The sequence below is a fragment of the Phacochoerus africanus genome, chromosome 16, assembly GCF_016906955.1.
Source record: "Phacochoerus africanus isolate WHEZ1 chromosome 16, ROS_Pafr_v1, whole genome shotgun sequence".
Classification (NCBI taxonomy): Eukaryota; Metazoa; Chordata; class Mammalia; order Artiodactyla; family Suidae; genus Phacochoerus; species Phacochoerus africanus.
The window spans coordinates 42,445,530-42,471,858 of record NC_062559.1 but is presented as its reverse complement, the minus strand read 5'-3'; the positions used below and the strand labels follow the sequence as shown (position 1 = coordinate 42,471,858).

The 26,329-nt window shown below is 46.8% G+C and overlaps 1 protein-coding gene across 6 annotated transcripts in view; it reads right to left on the bottom strand.

The window, feature by feature from the left end:
* Positions 1 to 26,329, bottom strand: part of NOD1 (nucleotide binding oligomerization domain containing 1) — a 76,841-nt gene that overhangs the window by 26,236 nt on the left and 24,276 nt on the right. For all 6 annotated transcript variants that reach the window (XR_007132585.1, XR_007132586.1, XR_007132584.1 and 3 more), the window contains exons 2-9: positions 23,045 to 23,142; positions 22,743 to 22,821; positions 20,900 to 21,207; positions 18,415 to 18,589; positions 7,105 to 8,929; positions 3,721 to 3,804; positions 1,880 to 1,963; positions 417 to 500 (exon numbers count right to left, since the gene is read on the bottom strand). Coding sequence is in view for 3 of the 6 variants with exons in the window: in XM_047763101.1 (XP_047619057.1) it covers positions 417 to 500; positions 1,880 to 1,963; positions 3,721 to 3,804; positions 7,105 to 8,929; positions 18,415 to 18,589; positions 20,900 to 21,100 (2,453 nt within the window). In the remaining 3 variants the exon portion in view is untranslated. The remainder of the gene's footprint in view (positions 1 to 416; positions 501 to 1,879; positions 1,964 to 3,720; positions 3,805 to 7,104; positions 8,930 to 18,414; positions 18,590 to 20,899; positions 21,208 to 22,742; positions 22,822 to 23,044; positions 23,143 to 26,329) is intronic.

Below are 26,329 nucleotides of genomic sequence, written 5' to 3'. Positions count from 1 at the left end.
CCATACACTTAAAAATGGTAAGGGTGGTACGTGATGTGTGTTTCACAATAAGAACTGAATTCACAGAAGCCTCTAGAGAATATGTAATAAGATTGAGAACATCTGTCTGAGGAAACGAACCCCATAGAGCTGGAACGGCTCTCCCCATTGGCTGGTTTTGCATGTCCTGCATTTTGCATGAGTTAAAGTCCATGCGACTGAAGTTGGTGTCAACCCCGGGGACTTCCCACCATGTTTCCCACGCAGGCACCAGGGCGGCCCACCCATCAGGGCATCTGTGACCGAGGTTTGCAGCCGCGGCCCCAGAGCTGGTCCTGGTGGACCTTCGGCTCTGTGTACCCACAGAAAGAGCAGCAGGTTCTCCCCACACAGGGCAGGCTATGGACGCTCACCTGCGTGCATCCGCCTCTACTCACCCAACTTCAAAGATGGATCTGCTGTTCTTCACAGCCCGGGCCAGGCACTTTCCTCCTTCGCTCGTGATTTTGTTTTTTCCCAGTCTGCGGAGAGAGTCGTGCACGGGTCAGCTCCCACTGTGAGGGGGCTTCAGCATGGGCCTCCCACCCTTGGGACAGAGCCCCTTGGTCTTTCTCTTGGGCTTCCTCTCAGGGAGGCGCCTGGAGCCCCAAGGAGAGCCAGTCGGGATTCCTCTCCAGGGGATGGTCACAATTTTCTCCGCAGAAACTCAGGGACCTGACGTCTCCAGGGAATTCTTTAAATGACCTCTGGGCATCACTCCTTCCATCAGCAGACTGGAAGGTTCCTGCTTCAACTGCAAATGGTCAAGGTGTAGACCCTGTCACCAGAGCAGCACCAGGGGCTCCTCCAAGCCTGGGGCTCTGTCACCCGCAGCAGAATGCTTCTATGACACAGCCAAGGCTCAAGCTCCTGCTTGCAACCAGATGGCTGCCATGGCCTGAGGTTTGTACCCCAGCCCCATCCCAGAATTTCTATGTTGAAATCCTAACCCCAAGGCAATGGTTCTAGGAGACGGGGCCTTTGGGAGGGGGCATGGGCAGGAGGGTCGCACACCCATGAAGGGGGTTAGTGACTTCAATGAGGCCCAAGAAAGCTTCCTCCCCTCTTCGCCACCACCACATGAGGACACGGCGAGAAGACACCATCGAAGAACCAGAAATCGGGCCCTCGCCAGGTACCAAATCTGCCGGCACCTTCACCTTGGACTTTCCAGCCTCCAGAACCATGAGAAATAAACTTCTAGCATTTAAAAGCAATCTAGGGAGTTCCTGTTGTGGCTCAGTGGTAGCAAAACCAACTAGTGTCCATGAGGACGCAGGTTTCATCCCTGGCCTCACTCAGTGGGTTAAAGGATCCGGTGTTGCTGTGAGCTGTGCTGGAGGTTGCAGGTGCAGCTCAGACCCCACGTTGCTGTGGCTGTGGTGTAGGCCAGCAGCTACAACTCTGATTGGACCCCTAGCCTGGGGACGTCCATATCTGTGGGCGTGGCCCTAAAAAGCAAAAAACATTTTTTTTCAAATAAATAAAAATGCTTTGCAATTTAAAAAATTAATAAAAGCAATCTAGCTTACGGTATTTTGTATTGAAGCCAGAATGGACTAAGACAATGAGGAACTTAGTGGGAAGAGGCCTCTATAAAGGGTCAATAGTTGCGGCCTTTGTTCCCATCAGGAGTTAATGAAATCAAAACGCCAAGCTCTCCTCACACCCCGAGGAGGTGGCCCTTCCAAAATCTGAGCCCCACCCGCAGCTTGCCTGCTGCACACCAATGTCCTGATTTGACCAGTGTGGCCCCAGGGCACCCAGAAGGCGGCTCTCGGGTGACAGTTATTCTCTACTTGAATGATGAAGGGTGACCAACAGAAGCCACTCAAGGACCCACCTCGTCCACCCCACTTACTTCAGGCACTTGAGGCCTTTGCACTCATCCAGGATTCTGGCGACGTACCTGGCTCCGACATCAGTGATCTGGTTGTTGTATAAGCTTCGAGAGAAAGCACAGCCATGAGGATTTAGGACCCCTGTTTTTTAAAGTGTCTGCTCATTGCTGAAGGCTGGGTTCAAAGGAGAAAGGACGGGCACGTGGACACCAGAGTTTGGGGCTCTAGGGCCTCCCTGACTGCGTCCAAGGTCAGCTCTGCCACTTTTCCCAGCTTCACGACCGGGGCAAGGTACCTAACCTCTCTGGCCCCCAGATTCTCCATCCGGGATGCAGGGTAAGAAGCACAGCTCCCTCGCATGCCATCATTCCGAGCCCTGGCACTCAAGTGCTCAGTGAATGGTAGGTGAGGGGAATTTTTAGATTAGAGTTATGATCAGCATCTTTTTTTTTTTTTTCCCTGTCTTTTTGCCTTTTCTAGGGCTGCTCCTGCGGCATGTGGAGGTTCCCAGGCTAGAGGTCTAATCAGAGCTGTAGCCGCCAGCCTACACCAGAGCCACAGCAACGCCAGATCCAAGCCGCATCTGCGACCTACACCACAGCTCAAAGCAACGCCGGATCCTTAACCCACTGAGCAAGGCCAGGGATTGAACCCACAACCTTATGGTTCCTAGTCGGACTCGTTAACCACTGAGCCACGAGGGGAACTCCATGATCAGCATCTTGAAGGGGAAAAGTTTCTGAGCGCTGGAGCCACTTTAGTGTCTACCTTTCAGTCATGCTACCACTTGACACCAATTCAACAATAGGGAGTTGCAGGCGGTGAGCAGACAGGTTTCCGGTGTCCCACAGTCACATGGAACTCCAGAGCCGAGAGTGCTGGTGGCCTCATGTGACAGCTGAGAAAACTGAGGCCCAAAGAAGCCAAAAGACTGGCTCCAGCTCAGAGTAAACAGTGACTATGGGGAGAATTCCTGTCATGGCACAGCGGGAAGCAATCCGACTAGTATCCACGAAGAGGCGGGTTCGATCCCTGGCCTCGCTCAGTGGGTTGGGGATCTGGCGTTGCCGTGAGCTGTGATGTAGGACGCAGATGCAGCTCAGATCTTGCATGGCCATGGCCGTGCGTAGGCCCGCAGCTGCAGCTCTGATTCAACCCCTAGCCTGGGAACCTCCGTGTGCTGCAGGTGCAGCCCTAAAAAGCGAACAAAACAAAACAGTGGCTGTGGAGCCAGCTGGCGTGACCCTCAACTTCTCCGACCCCAAAATCTCAAAGGCTCTAAGAGCCCAAAGTTCTTCATTAACTATTTTGACAACTGATGTGGAACTACTTGCGGTCTTTATCCCAACTGATACGAACATGGACATTTGGCTGCAGAAATAATAACATATTTGGAAATGGGGTGCTGCCCTAGACCCCAGTGGCCATGTCACTGCTGGGTGGCATTAACACTCACCTCCGATTCATGTCTCGCCCCAAGGGATCCGGATGCTGTATCATGGACCCGTAGTAATAAAGTCTACTACATAAATAGTAGTCTCACGTTCATAAAACACATCCCCAGGTATTCTGTCACCACATTCCACAGTCACCACCTATAAAACTATTTGTCTACGTTAGGATCCCAGTTATCCAGGGGCGATGAGACGACTGAGGCTCAATGAGATTTCCTGACTTGCTCAAAGAGTGGGCTGCTGGCCAAGCCAAAAGCAGGACCCAGGACCCACGGCTCCCAATCCAGAGCACTTTCTGGTGCCCTGGGGCCATCAGTTGTGCATCCAGCAAACCTCATGAATGGCAATTTCCCGCTGCTCTGTATTCTTACCACAGAGTTGTCCCAGGGTCCTTGAGAAATACGTACCCTAAAAATGTCACGATTTTGTATTTGGTCAGCTCTTCATATAGCACCTTCACCCCACTGTCAGTGATCTGGTTTACACTGAGTCTGAAAAAAAAAAAAAAACAGCAAAGAAAGTTAAAAATCATTGGAGTTCCCTGGTGGCCTAGCGGTTAAGGATCTGGCGTTGTCCCTGCTGCAGTTCAGGTCACTGCCATGGCGCAGATTCGATCCCTGGCCCCAGAACTTCTGCATGCCGTGGGCATGGCCAAAAAAATAAACAAACAAAAAAAGTGTATCAGAGTAGTTGCTCTGATCACATGAAAGAGCAATTCCACAAGGATCCAGAAGCCTCTAGGTCCTGGAGTTTTCTCACTTATAAATGCTGTCCCACCCCAGAGGCAATAGCCATAGCAGCCAGCCAAATGGCCCCCAAAGAGCCTGGTCTCTGTAGGACCAATAGATCTGCCCAAACCAGCCCATCAGCGAGGCCACAGCACAGATTCAACAGAAGGGCTGCAAGGGACACGTGAAGGACGCATTTGGACAGCCACCTCTGGTAGCCTGCATTTGCCAGTGGCCCACGTGTCGATGTGGCTCTTGCTACACAGTAGCGGAGCACGGGATTTGGAAGTGTGTGGCCTCTGCCTTTAGTGGTAATAGGCTGGGGAGGGAATGTTTCACCATCTCGAGAGAGGGGCCAGAGACGGTGGGGGGTCCTGCAAAAGGCGGGACTGTCCCCACAAGAAGTGCCCCATCCAAAATGCCAAGCGCCTTTGAATCCGGAAACACATGTGCTAAACCCAACTTGCCACCTGAAAAAGTCAGCCAAGGGAGACAGCTCCTGTGGGGCGGTTCCGCCCAGTGCGGGAAGCTCAATGGCAAGGGAAAAACAGTGGGAAGAGGCAGCTGTTGGCAGCTGCACCCCTGCCCTCCTCTCTAGCGCACCTGCTGTTTCAGCAGGCCAGGCTCTGAGAGGGAAACGAGGGCTCCAGAGTGACAGATGAGTCTGGGACAGGGGCCAGCCACATACTGGAACTGCTCCTCGAAACCTCTATTCTAGCAGGACATTCTGATTTGGCTAAAATGCAAAAGAATTTTTTTTAAACTACCAAATAATCTCTATAACGCACCACTCCGATCTTTTCAATCCTCTGCCCCCTCCTTTAGGTGAGGCTGAGAGATTGACTGAGGCTCAGAGACGGACGAATGTCGGGGACGAGGTGAGGGTCAGGTTCAGGGAGATCAGCCTTTTTTTCTGTAAAGGGTCAGCTGACAAATGCTTTAGTCCCTGCAGGCCATGTGGTCCCTACTGCAACCACTTAACTCTGCAGAGTGAAGCAGCCAACATGTAAATAAATGTTACTTATTCATATGTAAATAAATGAGTATTATTTATAAACGGTGTTCTAATAAAACTTTATAAACACCACAAGCCAGGGTCCTAACTGGGCCCCAAGCTGATTTCTGTAATAAGTAAAAGGCTGAATAGATAAAAGATTGTTTTTTAGGCCACATCAAAATGATCAGGTCAGGAGTTCCCATTGTGGCTCAGCAGGAATGAATCCAACTCGTACCCATGAGGACACGGGTTCAATCCCTGGCCTCACTCAATGGGTTAAGGATCTGGCATTGCAGGGAGCTGTGGTGTAGGTCGCAGAGGCTGCTCAGATCCCATGTTGCTGTGGCTGCAATGTAGGCTGGCAGTTATATATCTGATCCGACCCCTAGCCTGGGAACTTCCACTTTTTAGGTACAGCTCTAAAAAAAGACAAAAAAAAGATCAGGTCCAACAGTCTGGACCTTTCCCCTCATGGTACCCACCTTGGTGCTAGGGCACAGCGTATACATACACTGCATGAATATCTCAGGGTGGCAGAGCCACCAATATCAACACTTACTTAGAGAATCTCTCACTTTTTAGCTGGGCACATGTGATTTAATTTCTGCCCAGTGGAATTTAAACAGAAGTTTCACAGCAACAGCTGAGAAATCTTCTTAAAAGAATGGGTATGTCCTTTGCCCTTCCTTCATCCTAGCGGCTAGAATGTCAGCTAAATGACTGGAGTTTGAGCAGCCATTCTGGGCCAAGAGGTGGAAAGCAGGTAGTGAGGACAGCAGGGGAGCAAGACCAAATAAAGCCTGGGCTCCTGAGGGTCAATGGAGACATTGGAGCAGCCCCAAACTGCCCTCCTCTAGACTTTTGTATGAGAGACAAATAAGTTCGTAATTTATCTAAGTCACTGATATTTTAAGTTTTCTCGAACTCTGAGCCAAACCCAATCCTCAGTGATGCCCTAGGGAGCTCAAAATGCTTCCCTAGGGTTGTCCATTTCTTTTTGCTTTCTCTTTTACTGGTTTGGAGACAAACTTAGGGACCAGCCTACTGGTGCAGAGTTTCCATACTGGTGCAGAGTTTCTTATGAAATGGGCAAAGGGTGAGGCTGCTTAAGGCTGCAAAGAGTCACCAGCTAAGAGCTCCGAGACTAGATAATAAGCTTGCCAATTCCCAGGCCAGGGCAGGCTTGGGCTTGCTACATCCCACCCATCCCCACACAATGTACACTCTGGCACTGGTGTGACAGTACCTGGAATCGGTTCCAAATCCCTCTGCTCTTCAGAAATGCATGAGCCAAGCAGTAGAGAATTGAAACCTCCGTAGTGTAGTGTATACAGAAAATACTGACAAAATAAAGAAGACTGACTTTCTTTCCTCTAAACCATCAAATAGGAAACAAAGTAAGAGCTTTCTCTACTGAGATCCCTGGCAGCTTGGGGCTGCCAGCCTTGACTGTGGAAAGTAACTAATGCTAATAAGCACAAAGTCTGCTTTTTCAGCCATCACGAAAGATTCCACGTGCCAGAAACTTTTCACCAGCTATCTGAGCCTCCCGTGAACTTCAAAAGATAGGCTCATTATGATTCTGGCTCTGCCGTGGCCCAGCTGTATGACCTTGAGCAACTTACTTCTCTGTGCCTCCATTTGCTAAAATAGATATAATTTCTCATTTGCTAAATGCATAAATTTCTCATGTGCAGAAATGAATATAATAACAACACCTACCTTCCTGGGCTGTTAAGAGCATTAAACCAGGTAACAAACACCCTTTCTCAATAAATGCACACTGTGATTTCTGTAACTGCTAGGCCATGAGCATCTTCTTTTTCCAGATAGGACCCTGGGGCTCAAAAAGGTTAAGCAACTTGTTCAAGGATCAAGGTGGACCAGCTGGGGCCAATCCAGGTCCATCTGACTTTGAAGCTTTGCTCCTTGCCCTCGGCCGCCCTGAGAGAAGGTCTGGATGTTCCAAGGCCTGTGGTCAAGAACCCCAGGATCATCCAGGAGACCCTGCCCCCCGATGCCAGTCCCTGCCCCCGCCCCAGGCTCCCTGAACCCGGCAGCCTCACCTGATGACCGTGAGGCGGCTGAAGCAGGGCTGCAGCTCCCGCACGCCGTAGTCATTGAGGTTGTTGTTGTCCAGGTCGAGGGCCAGCTGCTTGCGGAAGTGGTGCAGGACGAAGGAGAGGGCGCTGCAGTCGGCCGAGCAGGCGTTGCAGAAGGTCAGCTTGAGGTAGTTGGCACAGATGCCCCTGGCAGCCAGCTGCCCCACCTTCTCGCTCTGCGTCTCGTAGATGCAGCGCAGCATCCAGATGAAGGTGGGCATGGCCTGCACCTGGCTGAAGCCCCCCGACTGAACTCGGGGCAGGTTCTTCAGGTGGGAGCGCAGGCTGGAGAACAGGTGAGCCCACAGGGCTTTGCGCTTTCTGCGCAGGGTGGTGGCGGGCACCAGGTGCCGCAGGAGTTTCTGTTTGCCTTTGGACAGCAGCCCGCACAGGAAGAGGTTGGTAAAATGAAAGTGGTCCTTATTCTTGAAGGGGTCCTCCCCCACCAGGCCACGACCCCCCAAGCACTGGCCAGGGAGGAAGGGGAGGAAGCAGGACGTGGCCTCTGTCTCCCCAGGAGGCACCCACTCCTGGAAGAACCGCAGCAGCTCCTGAGGGCCCACACTGTCATCCACCACGAGAAAGAGGGCGGCAAAGAAGGCCTGAAGGGTGAGATGGAGAAATTCGTAGGACTGCTGGTCCCCTCCGAGGCCCAACTCTGGCACTGCCCGCAGGAAGCCCAGCTGCAGGTCCCCCTCCTGCACCTCGGACGCCTGCACCTCCTCCTGGTTGAAAAGGAAGAGGCTCCTCTCCATGCCCCAGTGGGCCACCTGCCCCAGCGAACGCAGGGTGCCCTGGCCGGCGCGGAAGGTCTCCGTCTGGCTCCGCGTGTTGCGCTGCACCAGGCTGGTGGGCTGCGTCCTGTTCAGATGGACCTCGGTGACCAGCAGGAAGACATCGGTCAGGGTCACCGTGCGGTCGGGCAGCTGCAGGGAGCTGTCGAAGGCGTCGTGGAAGTGCTGGAAGCAGCGGAAGATGATCCAGCAGAAGAGCGGCACGGCGCACAGGCTGCAGAGGTTGGGGTTGGCTTCCAGCTGGTCCAGCAGGCGCTGGCGCACGGCGCGTTCGGGGAACATCCTCCCCGTGAAGGCGCGCAGGTGGCTGGGGGAGAAGCCCCGCAGGAGCACCTTCTTCCAGAGGAGCTGGCGCGGGATCTCGACGCCCGTGCGGGCCGTGAGCAGTTTGCGGGCCCCCTTGAGCAGCTTCCCGCTGAGCAGGTTGGCCAGCAGGGCCAGGGGGTGGGCTGGCTCCCAGGGGGAGGAGGTGTCCGGCTCGGCGCTCAGGTCGAAGTCCGAGTGGAGCTCGTCCAGGCCGTCGAAGGTGAAGAGGGCAGTGTGAGGGAAGCGCAGCAGGAAGGTGAACACCTCCTCGGGGTCCTGCTCCGGGAAGCAGTAGTGCTTGAAGAGCAGGTCCTGCAGACAGAGGGTGGCGCTCTCCTTGAAGCAGCTGAACATGCGGCAGCGGAAGTGGAAGAAGAACTTGAGCCCAGGATCCAGCTGGCCAGAGGCCCAGAGGCTCTGCAGCCGCTGCAGCAGCATGGACTTGCCCACCCCCGCGTCGCCGAAGATGAAAATGGTCTCCCCCTCCTTGTTAAGGACGCCCGTGGAGGGGTCCAGGAGGCAGGCCAGGCTGCCTACACTGCCCAGGCTCTCGTTGCCAAAGTCCACCAGCTCCACCATGGTGTCCGTATACATCTCCTCCAGCAGTAGCTCCTCCTTCTGGGCATAGCACAGGATGAACTTGGAGTCCCGGCTCAGTTGGTGACGCAGCTTCTGGGAGTATCTGCTCACTGCAGGGAGAGTGGGCCCAGGTGAGAGGTGGAGGCAGATCGGGAGAGAGAGGGAGGCACGGGGGAAAGGGCATCCATCAGGGGGGTCTCAAGTGGCGAAGCAACCACACAAACCTACAGCCTGGACCCTGAGGCCAAGAGCAAGGACTCCTCACATGCAAAGAGCCAGCCCTCCAGAATCTGTGTGTCCTTGGGCCTGAACCCTCTGCCTGACCTCAGATTTAGCCAGTCAACAGGCATCACTGTCTGAGACAGCCTCCCTTATTCCTCTGTGCAAGTTGGCATTGAACACCAGCTAAAAACCAAAGCCCCTCAAAGTTGCCGCCCCAGCCCAACCCCAGGGACCTGCTCAAACAGCTCAAGCAAGTCTTGCATGGAAAAAGAAGAAACTGGAGTTCCGGCTGTGGCGCAGTGGGATTGGCCACATCTCTGCAGCACCAGGATGCAGGTTCAATCCCCCATCCAGCACAAGAGGTTAAAAGGATGCTGTAGGTCACACTGCAGCTTGGATCTGATCCCTGGCCTGGGAACTCTGTATGCTGGGGGCAGCCACAAAAGAAAAAAAACAAAAGGAAGAAATTTCTTGTGCTTATTACACTGCTCTTAAAACAACAGGTAGTCTCACAAAATCCCATGCCAAAACTTTTGGGGATAAGATACACTTGACATTGACATGGATTACAAAGGGGCCATGCCTCACTATAACTGAGTAAATAAACTAAGGTGAAAACCAGGCTTCTTGTACTACACAAAGCACTGCAGCCCCAGTCCCCAGGATGAAGCCTGGGGATCACCGACAATGCTTAGCACGTGCCCCAGGGCAGCCCTGCCCTGCCCACAGGAGAGTACCTGAGTTAACACGCTGACATGGGTGCTGGGCTCTTAGCAAGCCTGAGCTACAAAGTAAACTTACTCCAGACAAAAAAGGTGTTCCATTAATTCCTTTAAAATAGTTTTTGGGTCTGGGATCAAGGTGGTGGAAAAGTAGGACATGGAGCTCACAAACACATGAAGAAAAATTACATGTAGAACAACTTGCATGGAACATTTATGGCAGAAGATCTCAGACTTCCAAAAGGGCAAGAAACCCTTCACACATAACTGGATAGGACAAAAGGAAGAAAAATAGAGAAAAGAAAAAAGAATCCGATGGAACCAGCCCACCTGAGAGGGAGCTATGAAAGAGGAAAGGAATCTGCACACTGGGAGAACACCTTAATGATGGGGAGATCAGCTGGGATGGGGGGCATAAAAACCTCGGAGAAAAGTGCAGCAGCCAGTCTGAGGAGGGCAAAGCAGAAGAAGAGCCACACAGGTGACTGGTCCTTCCACCTGGCATGCCACAGCCTGAGATACTTAGGTGGGGGCTCAGCGCTAAGGCTTAGGCTTCAGAGGTCAGTTCTAGGGAGAGGACTATGGTTAGCTGTATGGAAACACCCAAGAGAGTATGGGGGGAGGCCTGGGCACACCAGTGAAGCAAGGCAGCATCCTCTGGGAGTGTGAGAGGAAAGGAGCTGGCATCGCCATAAGAACTTCTTTCTCTGTGTACACGTGGGCTCTCAGGTGGCAGGGTGCCTCTTACATGTGCTACAGGGGCAAGTGCAAACCTCCACACAGCTATCTCAGACCTCACAGGTGGACGAGGCATCCACCACTGAGGGTCCCATGACTAAGCACCACCTGCTGCCCCAGTCACCCCATGGGTTGCCACCTTGGAAAGCCCTGCAACCAAGCACCACCTGTCGTTCCCACCTCCCTGGAAATGCACATGCCCTGCCATTACTGCTGTCGAGGGCCCCAGGCACCAACCCCACCTCACTACCACTGCCAAGGGTCTGGCAATCAGGCACTGCCTACAGGTGCTGCCCATTTCCCCCACTCCCCTGGAAGCATGTGCAGGCCATGCACCTGCACACCCCCTATCAAGGGGATAATAGCCTGCAAGCACTAAGAAAAGTGGCAGCAAGAATCCAAACCAAAAGTAGTCCTTGCCAGAGGAAAAAAAGAAAAAAATAAGGCAGCAAAAAAAACCTACTAGTTTTGGGATACTCCTGCATATTAATAGCTCTCCAAGATTATAATAGATAATTATTTTCCCTAAATTCAGAGTAAGAAAAATGTAAGCAAAATGAAGAAGCACAGGAACCATCCCCAGTTAAAAGAACGGGAGAATTCTCCCGAAGGAACAGACAATGAAACAGACCTCTTCTAACAGACACTGAGTTTGAAAAGGAGGTAAAGAAAATAGTGAAGGAATTAAGAATAGCTATCAACAGCAATACAGGATACTTTTAAAAGGAATTTGAAACTATAAGGAGGAGCCAAGAAAAACTAGAAAGTTCATTTGCCAAGACAAAAGCTGAGCTAAAGGCAGGGAAAAGCAGAATGAATAGTGCAGAGGAACAGATAAATGACCTGGAAGATAGAATAATGGAAATCACCCAATCAGGACGGCAGACAGAAAACCAAATGAAAAAAAAAAAAATGAAAGCAATATAAGGGATTTATGGGATACTATAAAGCATGCCAGTCTATGCATAATCGGGATCCCAGAAGGAGAAAAAAAGTGAAAAGGGGATTGAAAATGTTTTTAAAGAAATTATGGCCAAAAAATGTCAAATCTAAAGAAGGAAACAGATAACCAGATACAGGAAGCACAGAGGGTCCCCAACAAGATGAACCAAAGAGACCTACACCAAGAAATATTATACTAACAATGGCAAAAGTTAAAGATAAGAGAGGATTCTATAAGACATTAAGAGAAAAAGAGTTAATTACAAGGGAACTTCATAAAGCTATCAGCTGATTTCTCTACAGAAATGATACAGGCTAGAAGGCAGTGGCAAGATAAATCCAAAATTCTAAAAGGGAAAAGTTTGCAACCTAGAATATTCTACTCAGCATTATTTAAAATAGAAGAAAAATAAAGGATTTCTAAGATAAGCAAAAACTAAAAGAGTATAGCAATACTAAACCTATCCTAAAAGAAATATGGAAAAGTCTCCTCTAAATAGGAAAGGAGGAGGAAGATACAGGATAGAGGAATCATAACTGGAAAGTAATTGCTTAAACTGTTATACAGATCAAAAAGGAAAAAAAATCTCCTTTGTGAAAGTGATGATAAACACAATGAACAGAAAAAGGATCAACATGAAGAGGTAAAAAAGAACACTGAAATAATGAACTGTGAGTAAGGAATGCGATGAAGGCGAGTAAGAAAATATGGACTTCTTTTTTGGAATGTGTTTTGAGGCTATATGACTATCAGTCTAAAGCAAGCAGATACAAGAAGGGGTTAACATACTGGAAAAACAGGGCAACCACAAATCAAAAACAAACAATAGATTCATAGAAACCAAAAGATGAGGAATAGGCATAAAATAAAAGGACATCATTAAACCATAACAAGAAAAAGAAAGGAACAAAGGAGAAACAGAGTCAACAGCAAAACAAGGCTTAAAATGGCAATAATACATACTTATCAATAATTATCTTAAAAGTCAATGGAGTGAATGCTCCAATCAAAAGACATGGAGTGGCAGACTGGATTAAAAAAAAAAAGAAGCCTACAGTATGCTGCCTACAAGATACCCACCTTAGGGCAAAGGACGCATAGATTGAAAGTGAAGGGATAGAAAAAGATATTTCCCACAAATAGAAATGACAAGGAAGTATGAGTCACAATACTCGTATTAGACAAAATAGACTTTAAAAGAAAGGCCGCAAAGAAAGATAAAGAAGGAAACTAATGATAAAAGGATTAATTCAACAAGAGGATATTATACCTGTCAACATATATTCACCCAATATAGGAGCACCAAAATACATTAAAAAACACTAATGGACATAAAAGGAGAAATTGATATAAATACAATAATAGTAGGAGACTAACACCCCACTCACATCAATGGACAGATCTTCTAGGCGGAAAATCAATAAGGCAACAGAGCTCCTAAATGATCCAATAGAGCAGTTATACTTGATATTTTTGGAACATTACATCCAAAAAAACCCAGAATATACATTCTTTTCAAGTACACATGGAACATTCTCTAGGATTGGCCACATACTAGGGCACAAAACTAACCTCAACAAACTTAAGAGTATATAAATCATTTCAAGCATCTTCTCTGACCACAATGGCATGAAACTAGAAATCAACCACAGGAAAAGGAATGAGCAAAATGGACTGCATGGAGATAAAAAGACATGCTACTAAAAAACCAATGAGTCAATGCAGAAATCAAAAAGGAAATTAAAAAATACTTTGAGGGAGTTCCCGTCATGGTGCAGTGGTTAACGAATCCAACTAGGAACCATGAGGTTGCGGGTTCAGTCCCTGCCCTTGCTCAGTGGGTTGACGATCCGGCGTTGCCGTGAGCTGTGGTGTAGGTTGCAGACGCGGCTTGGATCCCACGTTGCTGTGGCTCTGGCGTAGGCCAGTGGCTACAGCTCCGATTCAACCCCTAGCCTGGGAACCTCCATATGCCACGGGAGCGGCCCAAGAAATAGCAACCACAACAACAACAACGACAAAAGACAAAAAAAAAACACTTTGAGACAAATGATAATGAAAACGTAACCATACAAAATCTATGGGATGCTGCAAAAGCAGCTTTTAGAAGGATGTTCATAGCAATACAGAAGAAAAATCTAAAATAATCAACATAAACCTACAACCAAAAAGAATTAGAAAAGAACAAACAAAACCTAAAGTCAGCAGAAGGAAGGAAATCATAAAGAGAGGAAATCAATAAACTAGAGATTAAAAAAATAGGAAAAAAGGAATAAAACCGAGAGTTGGTTCTTTGAAAGTAAACAAAACTGACAAACCCATCAAGAAGAGAGAAAACCCAAATAAGGAAAATAATTAAAAAGAACTCTCAATGGATACATCAGAAATACAAAAAACCTAAGAGAATACTACGAACAGTTATATGCCAACACATTTGACAACCTAGAGGAAATGGACAACTTTCTAGAAATATACAGCCCACCAAAACTGAATCAAGAAGAAATGAATAATTTGAACAGACTGATCACTAGAAGTGAAACAGTATACATAATTTTAAAAGAACTTGATACAAATAAAAGTCCAGGACCAAATGGCTTCACAGGTGAATTCTAACATACAAAGAAGAAATTATACCAATTCTTCTCAAACTCTCCCAAAGCCACCATCACCCTAACACCACAACCAAAGACCCCACCAAAAAAGAAAATCATAGGCCAATATCTCTGGTGAATATAGATGCAAAATTCTCAACAAAATTCTAGTAAACCACCTCTGACAAAACATAAAAAGATAATACCCATGACCAAGTAGGATTCATCCCAAGTTTGCAAGGATGGTTCCACATACACAAATTACACAATAATGTGATATACCACGTTAACAAAAGTCAAAAAACACATGATCATCTCAATAGATGCAGAAAAAGCATTTGACAAAATTCAATATCCATTCATGATAAGAACTCTTACCAAAGTGGTTATGGAGAGAACATCTCTCAACATAATAAAAGCCATTTATGACAAACCCACAGCCAATATAATACTCAATGGAGAAAAGATGAAAGACTTTCTACTAAAATCTGGAACAATACAAGGTTGCCCACTTTCACCACTTTTACTCAACATAGTATTGCAAGTCCTCACTGCAGCAATCTGACAAACAAAAGAAATTAAAAGGTGTCCAAAATGGAAGAGGAGAAGTAAACTTGTCACTCTATCCAGATGACATGATACTATATATAGAAAACCTCAAGGACTCCACACAAAAACTATTCAAACTGATCAACAAATTCAGCAAAGTAGCAGGATACAAGGATTAACATTCAAAAATCGGTTGCATTTCTGTATACTAACAATGAAATATTAGAAGAGGAATATTAAAAAAACACCCCTTTTAAAAATCATACTAAAAAAACCCAAAACTACCTAGGAATAAACCTAAGGCAGTGAAAGACTTATAAGAACTATAACACATTAATCAAGGAAATTAAAGACAGTTCAAAGAAATGGAAAGATATTCCATGCTCCTGGATTAGAGGAATGATGACTATTAAAATGGCCATATTACCCAAAGCAATCTACAGATTCAATGCAATCCCTATCAAATTACCTATGACATTTTTCACAGAACTAGAACAAATGACCCAAAAATTTATAGGACACCCTAACAGACCCAGAATTGCCAAACCAATTCAGGGTGGGGGGAGCGGAAGGCACAACTCTTCCAGACTTCAGACAATATTACAAAGCTACAGTAACCAAAATGGTGTGGTATTGGTACAAAAACAGACATACAGATCAATGGAACAAAATAGAGATCCCAGAAATAAACCCAGACACTCACGGTCAATTAATCTTCAACAAAGGATGCAAAAATATAAAATGCGAAAAAGTCTCTTCAGCAAGTGGTGCTGGGAAAATAGGACAGTCGCATGTAAATCAATGAAACTAGAACACACCCTCACACCATGCACAAAAATAAACTCAAAATGGCTTAAAGACTTAAACATAAGACATGATACCATAAAACTCCTAGAGAAGAACATAGGCAAAACATTCTCTGGCATAAACATACAAATGTTTTCTTAGGTCAGTTTTCCAAGGTAATAGAAATAAAAACAAACAAGTCATGTCTAATCAAATTTACGAGCTCTTGCACAGCAAAGGAAACCATAAAAACAAAAAAACTGAATGGGAGAAAATAGTTACAAATGATGCAACCACAAGGACTTAAAAATCTCCAAAATTTACAAGCAACTCATACAACTCAACAACAAAACAAATAAACAATCCAATCAAAAAATGGACAGAAGACCTAAATAGACATTTCTCCCAAGAAGACATACGGGTGGCCAGGAGGCACATAAAAAGATGCTCAATGTCACTAATTATTAGAGAATGCAATTCAAAACTATGAGGTACCAGCTCACACCAGTCATCATTAACAAGTCTACCAATAACAAATTCTGGAGAGGGTGTGGAGAAAAGGAAACCTCCTACCATGATGGTGGAAATGTAAATCAGTACAACCCCTATGGAAAATAGTATAGAGATGCCTCAGAAAACTGAAAATAGAACTACCGTATGACCCAGCAATCCCAGTCCTGGGCTTATATCTGGACAAAACCATAATTCAAAAAGATATATGCACCCCTATGTTCATTGCAGTGCTATTCAAATTAACCAAGACAGGAAACAACCTAAATGTCCATCAACGAATGAGTTAAGAAGTTGTGGTACATGTATACAATGGAATACTACTCACCCATAACAAAGAATGAAATAATGCCATTTGCAGCAACATGGAAGCAACTAGATTCTCATACTAAGTGAAGTCAGTCAGAATGAGGACAAATGCTGTTGTATCACTTACATATGGACTCTAAAATATGGCATTAAATGAACCTATCTGCAAAATAGACCCACAGACACACAGAACAGATACATGGCTGCCAAGGGGGAGGGGAGAGGAAGTGGCATGGATTATGAGTTTGGGGTTAATACATAGCAAACTATTACATTTGGAATGAATAGACAATAAGGTCCTACTGTTTAGCACCGGGAACTACATCCAATATTCTAGGTTAGACCTGATGGAAAATAATATTTTTAAAAAAGAATGTGTATATGCATATATGTATGATTGAGTTACTTTGGTGTACAGCAGAAATTTGCACAAGTCTGTAAATCAAATACACTTTAATAAAAATAACCAAATCAAAGTTTGGGGGCCTTAATGATACACATACACATTTCCAGATTCATCTATAATCCTTTCCTACCAACTTAGTCCAACTTGGTTGTCTGCTTAAATTTGTGAAGTGACTTCTGCATTTTACAATTTTAGTCAGCAAAATGTACAGATGATAAAATAAATTCTCTTATTTTACAACAGATATTGTTGTCAACGGTTTTTATAAAGTTACCCAAACGTCACTACAATACTACAATCTCCATCATAAGCACATTTGCAGAAAATCTCTGCCACACGCCTGGCCCTAGAAAACTGCTGGCCTGCTTTCTGTCTCTATGATTTTGCCTTTCCTAGGTATTTCATATAAATGCAATCACAACAACAACAACAGCAACAATAAAAAAAAAAACGGAGTTCCCATCGTGGCTCAGTGGAAACGAATCCAACTAGGTAACCATGAGGTTGCAGGTTCCATCCCTGTCCTTGCTCAGTGGGTTAAGGATCCGGCATTGCCGTGAACTGTGGTATAGTTCGCAGATACGGCTTGGGTCCTGTGTGGCTGTGGCTGTGGTGTAGGCCGGCAGCTAGAGCCCTGATTAGACCCCTAGCCTGGGAACTTCCATATGCCGTGGGTGTGGCCCTAGAAAAAGAGCAAAAAAAGAAAAAAAAAAAGGGAATCAGAGAGAACGTAGTCTTTTACATCTGTCTTCTTGTAGAGTAAATGACACAGTCACAGGAGCTGGCTAAAGGATCCCGTGGAGAGGTGGTTTCGCTTTATCACAGAGATGTTTTCCTTATTTCATGGGGGAGGGAAACAAAGTGAGGCGGGTGGGAGCAGGAAGGGTAAGAAGGCAGCAATGGTTGGCGGGTATCTGCTGGGGCCGCAGAAGTGAGAGTGTGGCCCTGACACTCTGCCAATTGGCCTGAATTCCACCATATACACATCTGACAGTCTGGGACGTGGTCTTTTGTTGCTATTTTCAAGGTCACACTGGATTCTTTTAAAAAAAAAAAAATCCAAGTTTGAAAGGTCAGGGCTTGTATGTTGCCAATAACTGTCTCAAAGCGGAGAGACCTCAGGCCTGGAAGGAAGATCCCCAGGTCCCCAGAGCAGACCATGGTCAAATTATGGGCTCTCACAGCACCTTGAGCTGCTGTTGTCCTTATCACCACTTGCAATTATACATTTGTGTATTTATTCCCTGCATTAACCTCTGAGCTCCCTGGGTCGGGGGGTACAGGAATCACACCTGGGTCTGCTCCCCACTGTACCCCTGGTTTCCAGCACACCCAGCCTTGGCACATGGTGGGCACATCATAGATACCCACTGAACTAATCATTTAACTCACCAGAGGCCCTGGTGCTTTGGAAATAAGGACAGACAGTTGAAGTGACAGAGGAATATTTTGCCTAGAATCAAATTTGGAAAGATTTTAAGAAGGAAAAAAAATGCAAACTCGACTTTGTACCACCACTAAAATGTCCATATATGTCAGAAAAGGAAGTCAGCAAGAGGTCAGAACAGAGGCCATTCCTACACTTCCATGGGCCCCTACACCCACCAGACCGGCCACGTGTGGTCAGTTCAAGCATGGTCCCCCGGACTGCACGAGGGTGACAAGGGCAGCTCTCCTTTTCTCAAAGGAACACAGCTGCTGAGCCTGTGGCGAGGTGGACCCCGCCTTTATCTCCTGCTGGGCCCACAAAGATGGCATTTTCAAGCCCTGGGGGCCTTGCCTGCTCGGTGACTGCCTTCTCCCCTGGGCTGACTCGTACCTGGATCGGTGTTGACGACAGCTTTGCCCTGAACGAGCTGGGAAGGGGAGAAGCCGATCTCGGCTAGCCAAGGCCTGAGGTCCACGTAAGCATCTGCGAGCTGCTGGAGCACGAAGAGGAAGAACTCCGACACCTCCTCACCCTTGCTCTGCACCAGGTCCAGAACTTTGCGCACCTATCGGGGCACAAGAATTAGGCTGTAGGAGTTCCCCTCGTGGCTCAGCTGTTGATGAACCTGACTAGGATCCAGGAGGATATATGGGTTCGATCTCTGGCCTCGCTCGGTGGGTTGAGAATTGGCGCTGCTGTGACGTGTGCTGTAGGTCACAGATGTGGCTCGGATCCCGCTTTGCTGTGGCTGTGGTGCAGGCCGGCAGCTGTAGCTCCGATTCAACCCCTAGCCTGGGAACCTCCATATGCTGTGGGTGAGGCCCTAAAATAGCAAAAAAAAGAAAAAAGAAAAAAAGAAAGAAAAGAAAAGAATTAGGCTATGAGCGGGCACTTGGGGTGTCCTCCCCCTGGAGAGGCCCACACGCAGGCTGTGTACAGCCTCCAGCTGGACTCTCCACCCAGCAGGTGTGAGATACTAAAGGCCCAGAATCTATGACATGGACCACCTGAGCAAGAAAACCATGAGGTTCTAAGAAACCAGAGGCTTCCATAAGCCTAAAAATAAAACAGGAGTTCCCATTGTGGCTCAGCAGGTTAAGAACCCGACATAGTGTCCATGAGAATGCTGGTTTGATCCTTGGCCTCGCTCAGTGGGTTAAGGAATCTGGCATTGTTGCAAGCTGTGGTGTAGGTCGCAGATGTGGCTCAGATCCTACAGTGTTGCTGTGGCATAGGCCAGCATCTGTAGCCCTGATCTGACCCCTAGCCTGGCAATTTCCATATGCCGCAGGTACAGCCCTAAGAAATAGAAAAAATGTATATTGTGAGCCACATGCGAAGTCCGGAAAACAGGAAAAAAAAAAAAAAAAAAGTCGCACCTCCCAGTGAGAGCTGAGCCTATCCCTAGAATTCCCTTTTCCCTCCTTTTCTCCTCTGGTTTTTTTTGTTCTTCGTTTGTTTTTGCCCGTGCCTGTGGCATGCAGAAGTTCATGGGTAAGGAATAAAACCTGCACCATAGTAGCGACCACTGAACGCCAGATCCTTAATCCCTAGGCCACCAGGGAACTCCTCCTCTTCCCCCTGAACCTAACACTCCTGCTCTCTGGGAATGAGTGCTGAGGGAAGAAACTCACCCTGTGGGTATAATGAGGTGGGCACTGGGGCACACAGCAAGGAAAGCAGCCTGCCATGTAAGGTGTACCTTAAAAAGCTTTCTGTCTTATTAAAAGTTCTGGGGGGCGGGGGGGGGCTGGAATCACAACACTGTTCCATTGTGTTTCTCCCAGACACCCTTCTGGTCTCCTCTGAGCCCAGAGAGATCATGTTTCAAACAAGTTTCGTCACTCCACTCTCCAAGAAGCAGTGCTGAGTCTCACATTCTATTTTCAGAAGGCGACACAAAGCTAAAGTGAAACTAGGGGCTGGGAAGACTTCTCCCAGTGGAGTGTGGAAAATCCTTTACCGTGGCCCCAGGCTGGGATGCAGCCACTCCTCAGTCAGAGGCGAGGACCAGTCTCAGAGCCGCACCCGGCAGTCAGCAGCTCTCCAGTCTGAAGGCAAAGAATGAGCAGCACAGCTAGTGTTTCATGTTCATTTTCTATTTAAAGAATTTACTGACTGAAAGTGAACTGGGGAGTTCCCACTGTGGCACAATGGGTTAGAACCCCACTATAGGGAGTTCCTGTTGTGGCACCATAGAAACCAATCCAACTAGTATCCATGAGGATGCGGGATCAATCCCTGGCCTTGATCTGTGGGTCAGGGATCAGGTGTTGCCGTGAGCTGTGGGTTTGGGTCACAGACACAGCTCGGATCCCATGTCACTGTGGCTATGGCTGTGGTGTAGGCTGGCAGCTGTGGCTCTGATTAGACCCTAGCCTGGGAACTTCTATATGCCACGGGTGTGGCCCTAAAAAAAAAAAAAAAAAAAAAAAGAAGAATCTGACTGCAGTGCCTCAGGTTGCTGTAAAAGTGAGGGTTAGATCCTGGCTGGTGCACTGGGTTAAAGGATCCGGCATTGCCATGGCTGCAGTGTAGGCTGCAGCTGCGACCATATTCAATTCCTGGCCCGGGAACTTCCATATGCTGCAGGTGCAGCCATTAAAAAAAATAATAAAAAGTGAATTGGAAAATGAGTTGTTTGAGAACTAATGAACACAGCAAAGAGAAAGAATGGGTAAGAGGCATGTGCTCTCGACATGAACACAGACGTAAACTACGTAATTGTGTGATAAGCTGATACGCATTTCTGTCCTGTAAAGAACTCCCATAGGCCATCCCACCCAAGGTACTGAACTCCCAAAGCCCTTCATTCAGGTCAGTCGGGAGAAGCCCTGTCCGGCCACCGAAGCTGGCAGCCCGTCATCCCCGGCACCTTGTCGGGCTGCGTGGGGCCGGCGCACACGATCTCGGCGTCTTCCACGGAGAAGTAGTCGTTGTGCAGCAAGTTGTCCACCAGACACTGGGTGTTGCGGATGTGGGTGACCAGATGCTCCCGGTTGACTTTCAACAATTTAATGTAGGAGGGAGACTCTGACGGGGCTGCTTCCATCTCACTGCGGCCCTGCTTTTCCATGGTTAAAGGAGCAAGTGGCTGCGTTTCCCAAATTCATCTTTGGCTGCATGTGTGTCTTCCCGGCAGAAGGGCGATCCGGATCCAGGGCCAGCCTCTCAGTGCAAAGTCTGAAGAGACGAACAGAACCACCAACAAAACAAACATCACGGCAAAGATCCCCTCCCTACCCCCCTTTCTTTGGTCCTGGAATTTCTCTATTTAGAATAAGGAGTCATGCCTACAACACTGACCAGTGATATATTAGAATGAAAATCATAATTTAATTGCTTCTGCTTCTGGGTTACATTACTAGGGTGGACCAGAGGGAGACAACCCTTATGTTTAAAAAATAATAATAACTACGAAGTTTTGCTAAAGTGTGCCTCTGGGAGTCCCGTTGTAGCACAGCAGAAACAAATCCGACTAGGAGCCATGAGGTTGCAGGTTCGATCCCTGGCCTCACTCAGTGGGTCAAGGATCTGGCGTTGCCACGAGCTGTGGTGTACTTTGCAGACGCATCTCGGATCTGTTGTGGCCGTGGCTGTGGCTTAGGCTGGCAGCTGCAGCTCCAATTCAACCCCTAGCCTGGGAACCTACATATGTTGTGGGTGCAGACCTGAAAAAACTAAAACTAAAATAAATAAAGCGTGCCTCAATCCTGGACTGGGACAGGCATTCGTAATATTATTTTCTCAATTATGTTAAGTGGGATTGGAGGTTTCCCCACACGCTAGGAGGAGTTAGGGCCCAGAACGGGGAGCAGAGGAACTACAGCGTTGGGGGAAAGGAGGTCTGAGCACGAAATGGCCAGAGGAGAGAAGGCCAGCAGGGAGTCTCCTATAGTAGCCAGAGTCCAGACACCTGGAACAGTGATGCCACCGTCATCAGTGCCTGTGCTGGGTTGTGCTGTACCCCTGCCCCCAACAGCTCTCCTCACATCTCCAGCCAGGTCGGATACACACAGGTGCCTCAGGGAATGAAGGAGCAGCAATGGCCACGCTGCAGTGAAGCAGGACAGCAGAGACTGATGTGGATTCTGGGCAGTGGCTGACCAGGAGAGGCCAGCTCCCTGGAAAGCCTTGAAAACCTCATGCATGGGCTGGACTTCCTGTCTCGGTAGAAACAGGGGTCCAAGTCTTTCACTGGGGTATCTTAAAAATACCTTGAGTTTCTCTGTGCTACCCTAGAACTGCAGTGACTGCTTTTCCTTCAGGTAAGATCCCTTGGCTACTTCATTCTCTAGGCATCCTGTGTATATAAAACACGTCACGCTCTTGAAAGTAGAAAGGCCTTGAGCTGGCCACGTTGTCCTTCATCTAAAACCCACATATTCCAGGGAGATAGTTTTAAAGATTTTTTTGTTTTGTTTTACGGAGCTCAGGAAAAAAAAAAATGCATAGAGCTCTGAACACATTATTACGGTATGTTTCATGAGCCCACATCTGGTAACACTCAGGTGCAGCGGTTCTCGTGGTTTTTTTCCTGATCTCTGACACACGTGCACTTTTTTCTTCTTCTACCTATTGAGTTGCGAACGGCAAGCCTTATAGAGGTTCTCAGGGGACCCCCCCCTACACACACACAATAACTTTACAACCTGAGTGACTGAGCAAGAGACAGTATGAGCTACCATGCTAACCACAGAAGGGCAAGAGAGTCTTACCAAAAAGAGTGTAAAGGCTGCAGGATCGGGTCATTCTGCTGTAAAGTGGAAATTGGCATAACATTGTACGTCAACTACACTGTAATAAAAATAAAAAAATAAAGAATGTAAAGGGGTGAAAATGAGTGATTGGTTACCATTCTATTATAAAGTATGCTGATTTATTAGACGCTACTTCAGCCGTGTCTATCACGGTCAATTCTACAACCCACTTAGGGATATACAGCTTTAGAAAATTAGTTCCCTGAAGGGATGCCAGTTGATAATGTTAAATGTATATTTACATTAGTGGTTAGAAATACCTTTCAAAGATTCGGGTATGTGTTCTTTGAAGCAAGTGAGAGTATGTTAAAATGACAGTCTCTCCTACTATTGTCAATTTCCAATTTCTTTCTGGAATCTGCAAAATCAAAAAGAAAGAAAGGTTTCTTTGAAAACACTCTTATACCAAACAATGAACAAATGAATGAATTAAATTGGGGAAAGAATAATTTTTAAATACAGAGCTCTAGGTCTCAGAGTACTTTCTGTACTTTCTTTCTTTGGGACGGTGTTTTACGAATGTCAGTCATTCAGGCACCATAGTCACTTAAAAAATGTTTTTTTGCCACAATTGAGTCCCATCTGTGTTTTTGATCTGCTTAACTTTTTTGCTTTAAATTGACTTTATTTGGGAGTTCCCATCATGGCTCAGTAGTAACAAACCTGACTAGGATCCGTGAGGATGAGGGTTCGATCCCTGGCCTCGCTCAGTGGACTAAAGATCTGGCGTTGCTGGGAGCTGTGGTGTAGGTCACAGACATGGCTCAGATCCTGCGTGGCTGTGGCTGTGGCGTAGGCCGGCAGCCTGTAGTTCCAGTTCAACCCCTAGCCTGGGAACTTCCATATGCCTTGGGTGCAGCCCTCAAAAAGCAAAATAAATAAATAAATAGACTTTATTTCACAACTCTAATAGACTAATTTTAAAGGAAATTTTCTATTACCTTTGTATACAAAAAAAGGTCACTTGGAATAAATAGAAAGCAACACAAAAAGAAATTCTCTAGGAAAAACAAACAAACCATGCTATTAAATTCCAGCTGGACAGTGTTGGCCTGGAAACGTTTTTGGACTGAGGTCTGTTTCCTCCTAGAAGCCCTTTGAGAGGTGCGACTGAGACTTTCTGTATGAGATCATGATGAATCCGGGAGAGCTGGAAAGGGAACTGCCCTTCTTATTTGGTGATTCAGGGTTTTTCATGCCTTGGCTCCATTCTGACGAGGGCTTGGAACGGGCGTTACCCAAGGGCCCTCGTTCCTCCACTCCCACTCCTCATTCTTCCGCACAGTGGCTCCCTTTGCACCCCTGGCTTCTGTCTCTTCCAAGCCTGTGATTCCCACAAAACCAGTGACATGTCTTCCCACCCTTTTGCCGGGAGTAGCACCCATAGACATCTCTGCCTCTTGCCATCACAGGCAGAAACTTAAGGCCAATCTCCTGATTTATGGCCACCTAAGCAACGCAATGAATCACATGTCAGCAAGCTGGCAAGGAGGCTGTCGTTTCGTCATGTCCAAAGCCCTGGTTTGAGATTTAATCAGATTTGCAGAACTAGCTCAGTTCAGCAGGAATGCAACAAGGTGTGGACAACAGAAAAGCAAACAAAGAAAGCTGAGCCTCCCCTGGGAAAGCAAATCTAAGGGTAGCCAAGCGGGACACTGCCGAGAATGTCAGTTCATGGGTATGTGGTTAGGAAAATACTGATGCCAGGAATAACTCTGAATTGCATTTTCGGATTCGTTTCTCAGGGAGACAGGGAGTTAAAGAAGTGAGGCCGTTGATAATTCTACAAACTCAGAGAGAAAAGCAGTCCAGGACTTACTGCTTTAAGGGTAGAGGGAAATTCTTTTCAACTATTAGATTCGATTTTGCAGCTTGGCATGCTCGAAAAGATCAATAAATGAGGTACAAAAATGCTACTGACAGTATATGGTGAGATAGGGTCTCTTATAGCAGGCATGTCAATTGGTGGGACCTTTCTGGAAATCCATTTGACATACATATCAAGAGCCCTCGAAAAGTTTCGACTTAGTAACTTCTCATTCTAGAACTCAGCCTTCTGAAAAGATTCAGAAGATTTATGGTTTTTTTTTTTTTTAAACAAGGAGCTTCCATTTCTGGCTTTGACAGTAGGTTGCTGTTCCCACAGAGGTGGATGGATCAGCAGACTGGAGTGGCATTCATACAGCAGAGCACTATTCAACAATAAATAGAAATGACATATGATGAGGATATGAATGGGTATCATGGTTGGTATGCTGAAAGAAACAAAACTCAAAAGAGCATGGAGTACATGATTCCTTCGTGTGATTCTAGCAATCTGATCTAGAAATTAGAGCAGTGGTTTCCTGGGCCAGGACATGGGAGTAGGGGAGAAACTGACTACATAGAGGAACAAGAGAAATTTCTGGGGTGAAAGAAATGTTATCTTGGAGTTCCCGTCGTGGCTCAGTGGTTAACGAATCCGACTAGGAACCATGAGGTTACAGGTTCGATCCCTGGCCTTGCTCAGTGGGTTAAGGATCTGGCGTCGCTGTGGTGTAGGTCGAAGACGTGGCTCGGATCCCATTAGCTACAGCTCCAATTAGACCCCTAGCCTGGGAACCTCTATATGCCATGGGAGCTGCCCAAGAAATGGCAAAAAGACAAAAGACAAAAAAAAAAAAAAGAAATGTTACCTTGGAAATAGATACATAAATCTCACCTATATGTGAATGTATCAATATACATTAATATGTACATGTATGCACAACACATGGGTGTGATATGCATATGCCACATATGTATGCATATGTATATTTATGCACACATACATTTTTATTTTAAGTTTCTGGGGTCTTTTTTAGGGCTGCACCTGTGGCATATGGACGTTTCTAGGCTAGGGGTCAAATTGGAGCTGTAGCCGCTGGCCTAAGTCACTGCCACAGCAATGCCAGATCCAAGCCACGTCTACAGCCTACACCACAGCTCACGGTAACACCAGATCCTTAACCCAATGAGTGGAGCCAGATATTGAGCCCGCGTCCTCATGGCTATTACTTGCATTCATTACCACTGAGCCATGACAGGAACTCCCCATACAAACATATATATATATATACACACACACACACATATGATTTGTCAAAAGTCAACCTGTACACCTAAAATCTGTGAACGTTACTGTAAGGAATTGTACTTCAGTGAAGTCAATTTTTTTTTAAGTAAAGGCAAAATACATTTCCAGATAAATAAAAATTGAGGGACTGTGACCAGCACAGCTACACTTTAGTACTGAATAGAGAAGGGTTTTTTTGTTGTTGTTGTTTTTGGTAGAAGAAAAATGATCCCAAACCAAATGAGAGCAACAGAAAGTTTTACTACATGGGTAAATGTACATGTGTATTGACTGAACAACATTAATATCTTGTGGAGTCTCAAACATATGTAGAATTAACATCTAAACAAGGGAGACAGCAAGATGGCAGAAGAGAAAGACCCTGAGCTCACCTCCTCTTGCAGACACACCAAAATCACAATTATTTGCAGATCCACCATCAATGAAAATG